Here is a 5,959-nt window from a genome sequence, read left to right on the forward strand (position 1 = left end):
CAGGGCGTCCAGTGTCTGCTAACCATACATTCCCCATATTCAACACCCCCACCCCACGTACCCTCCGATTGATTCAAGCCTACGCATGGACAAGCCTATGTAGTAGCACGTCAATATATATGTATATGCATGCATCGATCAACACAAAGTCAGTGACGTGCAAGTGAAAAAGTAGAAGCAGTGACAGGGTCAACCCTTGCCTAGCTAATTAAGTAGCTAGCTCAAGCCAAGCTGCATGCTACTGTACTTACTTAACTCGGTAGTTAGAGTTCATCACCAATCAGCTAGAGATCGAAACCATGGGGAAGCCGCAGCTGAGATCGGCCATGGTGAAACCGTGGGGCATCCTCTCCCGGTTCCTCCTCTTCTCTGTAGCTTTCATGCTCGGCATGGCGTCCACCTTCCTCCTCCAGTCACTACTCCCCACCACCGGTACCGTGATCTGGCTTGCCTCCGCTGACCTCTCTGCGGCACCTACTTCTGCACCCCCGGCACTGGTGCTGCGGCCGCCTCTGCCACAGCAGCTCGGTGACGGCAATGGCAAAGAGCGTGTCAGTGGTGGTGGCAACGAAAGCGAGCGCATTGTGATGCTGCACAATATGACGGACAATGAACTGCTGCTGCGGGCGTCCATGGCTCCGAGGATCAAAGGGATCAGCTCGCTGGTGCCTCCCGCGCCTAAGGTGGCGTTCATGTTCCTCGTGCGTGGTGAGCTGCCACTGGCGCCGCTGTGGGAGAGGTTCTTCCATGGGCACACTGCACTGTTCTCGGTGTACGTGCACCCTGACCCAACATACCTGGGCTCGCCGGAGAAGGGGTCGGTCTTCTACGGCCGCCGTGTTCCCAGCAAGGTGAGATATCTGCCTATCTACACCCATCGCCTAGCTACACTATCTGCAAGGTGAGCTACAGAACCCTTGTTAGCTTGCGAGCTAGGAGCTTTTTGTAATTTTCTCCGTCCCTAAGTGCACCCTTATCTATACCATCCAACACGTCATTGCTCTTTCTACGAAATAACCACAGTATATTACATGGAAGTTTTCCTTTTTCGTTTCCCTCAAAAGTGAAAGCATATGGACTTCAAAACTTTCCACATCAACAAAACTATAGATGTGCAATCTGTTATTAAAAAACTTTCAGATTTTTGTGTGCACCATTAATACTTTAAATAATACTAGCTTAATAAAAAAAATATTTTTATTTATTTATGCGGGACCAAAAAAATATCTAATTTACTTTTCACACATTATAACTCTAATGTTTTGTTGACCCAAGAAGTTTAATGTCCATGTTTCGTTTGGGAACTCAGCAAAATTGTCGATTCCAGTAGTGATGGGATGTACTACGTATGTACGCACAGGTTCAATCGCATCTTTTATGCAGCCTTTTTATTAACTGAAACTTTAATGCCGCTAATATTTCTGGTTTACTGAGACATTAATTTGTAAGTAAACAGGAGGATGCTCCCAGTTTTTTGTTACGAAAAGGCAAAGACCATATATTTTAAATAGTACAAACCCTTATAAAAACACTCTTACAGAAAATGAAAAATACATCCAAATCCTTGGGGGTGCTGATGTTTTCTTCCTCCTGCATCCAACAACGACGTGCGAGGAGCAAAGCTTGTTGCCGCTCTAGGCCTCGTCTCAGCGGAGCAAACTTGTTTAAACCCAGGAGTTTGTATAAGAAGCGGCCGAGAAGTCCTCGATGTGGAGCAGAACACGCCGGTGGCCATGATCGATCTATGTAGCCATCACCACGGAGAAGAAATGACTAAGAGTGCGTGTAGAGGATGATCTAAGTTAGATCCATTCAAACACTTTAGTGTTTTGAAAGTGGACTTTCTAAACCCTGGTTTAGGTGCATACCCTACCGATGTTGTCCAGCTTTGAATAAAGATCTTTAATAACTCACATTTTTTCATGCAGCATAAACAAATAAAATGAGATTTTTCTCGGATTGGCTATACCTTTTTTTGTATTTATGTTGCACAAGAATTATTTTTTCATATATTTTAGGTGGAATGAAATGTTGATCTGCAAATATTCAATTTATGCATTGTATTTATTTCGACAAATAAAAAAGACAACGTTGTGTTAGATAGCAGTGTAGGTGCACCCATCTACAGTGAAGCATTTTCCAAATCTATATGGGTACAAAAGGATGCAGTTTAATTGCTGATTGCGATCTACAGGAAGCTCGTTGGGGGAAGTCTAGCATAGTCGAGGCCGAGCGTCGTCTCCTCGCAAATGCTCTCCTCGATGCCACAAACCAACACTTCGTCCTACTGTCTGAGACATGTGCCCCTCTCTACAACTTCACCACGGTCTACTCCTACCTCACGCATTCCGCTGGTGCTACCTCCTTCGTCGACCTCTTCGACACGCAGCGTTCTCGTGGCCGCTATAGACCGGCCATGGCGCCCACCGTCACGCTCGCTAATTGGCGCAAGGGCTCCCAGTGGTTCGCGACCGATCGGGGTCTTGCGCTTGAGGTCATCGGCGACGTGACCTACTTCCCGGTTTTCCAACGCCACTGCAATGGCCCCTGCATCATGGACGAGCACTACCTGCCGACATTTATCGCCGCCTCAAAGTGGCATGGGAATGCAAACCGTACACTCACGTTTACACAGTGGACAAGGGGGCCTCATCCTGATAGCTACAATGACGTAAGTGTCGACCTGCTTCAGGGGATGAGGAACCATGGGAACTGCAGCGACGGTGGCGGGACCACATCGCTTTGCTACCTCTTTGCGAGGAAGTTCCCATCGGGCGCGTTGCTGGAGCTACTCAGGCTGGCGCCCAGAGTCATGCGATTTGGGTGAGAGCAAGTAATGAAAATATAGATTCCCAAATTTAATATCGCTCTGTGATTTTTTTTGTTGGTGAATCAGCGTGGGATTCATTGTACAAGTAGATGATAAAATTGTATAACAGAAACTGCAAAGATACGAGCGTACTTTTAAATCTGTTGAAGCATGTGGCTATATGCCAAGTAGACCCGAGGTCCAAGACATAGTCTATGGAATAAACATAAAGACTCAGAATATTTTCATCTGTTCTCCTTGAAAAAATGAAATAAATGATACACCCTCCGTTCCAAAATAAAAAGTGCATTAGTTTTCATGCTAGTCAATATTATGTATTTTGATCAAGATTATAGAATAAATGCACCGTGATATCTACAATACAAAATAAATAAAAATTGAAAAATACATATTTTCTCAAAACGTGCATGTTGACTTTTGAAAAAACTAATACACCTTATATTTTAGAACGGAGGGAGCACAAAATATGTGTGTGTGGGGCGGGGGGGGGGGGGGGGTATGGTGCAATCAACCCTACAGATGGATTGCAAATAGAAGGGTAGGTTATTGTTCATGCACAGTCTCTTTTTCTATTTGGTTACACACCCAGTATATTAAAAGATAGACTAGATGGAAGTATGGGGTATGGTGCAATCAACCCCTCTATTACAGATGGATTGCAAATAGAAGGGTAGGTTATTGTTCCTGCACAATCTCTTTTTCTATTTGGTTACACACCCAGTATATTAAAAGATAGACTAGATGGAAGTATGTTGTCGCCCTCGTTCGGACTCTGCCACAAAAAGATGCAGTTAGAGCAACTCTAGCAGACCCCGCGCAAAACGCGTTTGCAGTTTCATGAAAATCGCGTTTGCGGGTCGAAAACTAGCGCGGCCGAACAGATACTGTAAAAGAAACTGTAAATCTGGAGTAAAGAACTCCTTCCTCCGGTCCGGCCTCTGCCGCCCCGTCCTCCAGCCGGCCGCGCCGGCCACGCCGGCCGTGCCCAATCCCGTCGGCCGCGTCCCGTAGCCCGCAGGCCATGCCCCGTCGCCCGTCGGCCGCGCCCCATCGCCCATCGGTCGTGCCCCATCACCGCGCCGGCGGCGCCTAGCCTCGCCGGCCACGCCTCGTCGCCTCTGTCGTCCACGCCCAGCCTTGTCGGCCACGCCCCGTCGCCTCCATCGTCCGCGCCTTGCTCTATTGCCAGGCGAGACGTGCCACTTTGCCTGCCGCGTCGGGAGGATTCCGACGGCCAGGCTGAGGTCATGGGAGGCCACGACGATGTCGAGCTCGTCCAATTCGAACCGGCGTCTAGCGGCCTTTTCTGATGTGCGGTGATGAATTCCGGCGAGTTTAGGGCGGATTCCGGCAAACTCCGCGGCGGCGTGTTTGCTCCGACGTGGTTTGACCGGTATACGGGGCCCCCTAGATTCGGCCATCCAACCTCCAAAGATAAGGGTTTCGGGTGTGCTTTTGTGGTGGCCCTTAAAAATTTTACGGGTTGGACCACTTTTACTGTTGGGGAACGTAGCAGAAATTTAAAATTTTCCTACGTGTCACCAAGATCCATCTATGAAGAAACCAGCAACGAGGGAAGGAGAGTGCATCTACATACCCTTGTAGATCGCTAAGCGGAAGCGTTCAAGAGAACGGGGTTGATGGACTCGTACTCGTCGTGATCCAAATCACCGATGATCCTAGTGCCGAACGGACGGCACCTCTGTGTTCAACACACGTACAGCCCGGTGACGTCTCACATGCCTTGATCCAGCAAGGAGAGAGGGAGAGGTTGAGGAAGACTCCATCCAGCAGCAGCACAATGGCGTGGTGGTGGTGGAGGAGCATGGTGATCCAGCAAGGCTTCGCCAAGCACCATGAGATATGAGGAGAAAGAGAGGTAGGGCTGCGCCAGGGAGAGGTCAAGAACTCATATGTTGGCAGCCCCAAAGACCTCAACTATATATAGGGGAGAGGGAGGGGGCTGTGCCCCACCTAGGGTTCCACCCTAGGGGCGGCGGCCAGCCCAGATCCCATCTGGTGGGGCGGCCAAGGGGAGGGGAGCGGGAGGCGCACCAGGTATGGGCCTTAGGGCCCATCTGCCCTAGGGTTTGCCCCCTTACCCTCTTCCTTGCGCCTTGGGCCTTGGTGGGGGGGGGGTGCACCAGCCCACTTGGGGCTGGTCCCCTCCCACACTGGGCCCATGCATCCCTCCGGGGCTTGTGGCCCCACTTGGTGGACCCCCGGGACCCTCCCGGTGGTCCCGGTACGTTACCGATAAAACCCGAAACTTTTCCGGTGACCAAAACAGAACTTCCTATATATAAATCTTTACCTCCGGACCATTCCGGAACTCCTGGTGACGTCCGGGATCTCATCCGGGACTCCGAACAACATTCGGTAACCACATACAAACTTCCTTTATAACCCTAGCATCATCGAACCTTAAGTGTGTATACCCTACGGGTTCGGGAACCATGCAGACATGACCGAGACGTTCTCCGGTCAATAACCAACAGCGGGATTTGGATACCCATGTTGGCTCCCACATGCTCCACGATGATCTCATCGGATGAACCACGATGTCAAGGACTTAATCAATCCCGTATACAATTCCCTTTATCTATCGGTACGATACTTGCCCGAGATTCGATCGTCGGTATCCCGATACCTTGTTCAATCTCGTTACCGGCAAGTCTCTTTACTCGTTCCGTAACACATCATCCCGTGATCAACTCCTTGATCACATTGTGCACATTATGATGATGTCCTTCCGAGTGGGCCCAGAGATGCCTACCTTCGTCCTTCTTCTTTCTTCTGCCGTGGTCGAGCTTTAAGTCTTAACTTCATACCTTAAAACTCAGGCAAGAACTCCTTCTTTGACTGATCCATCTTGAACACCTTCAAGATCATGTCAAGGTATGTGCTCATTTGAAAGTACCATTAAGAATTTTGATCTATCCTTATAGATCTTGATGCTCAATGTTCAAGTAGCTTAATCCAGGCTTTCCATTGAAAAACACTTTCCAAATAACCCTATATGCTTTCCAGATATTCTACGTCATTTCTGATCAACAATATGTCAACAACATATATTTATCAAAAATTCTATAGTGCTCCCACTCACTTCTTTGGAAATACAAGTTTCTC

General features: G+C 48.7%; 1 protein-coding gene across 1 annotated transcript; it reads left to right on the plus strand.

Annotated features, from left to right (window-relative positions):
- The first annotated feature begins 261 nt into the window (after positions 1-261).
- On the plus strand, positions 262-3,051 carry LOC147988459 (glycosyltransferase BC10-like). Its single transcript, XM_087540846.1, has 2 exons — positions 262-851; positions 2,195-3,051. Exons 1-2 carry the CDS (start codon positions 300-302, stop codon positions 2,825-2,827), a joined length of 1,185 nt encoding a protein of 394 aa, XP_087396972.1. The 5' UTR covers positions 262-299; the 3' UTR covers positions 2,828-3,051.
- Positions 3,052-5,959: the final 2,908 nt, after the last annotated feature.

This window comes from Triticum urartu, chromosome 1A (genome assembly GCF_056163025.1).
Source record: "Triticum urartu cultivar PI428250 chromosome 1A, HENAU_Tu73, whole genome shotgun sequence".
Lineage (NCBI taxonomy): Eukaryota > Viridiplantae > Streptophyta > Magnoliopsida > Poales > Poaceae > Triticum > Triticum urartu.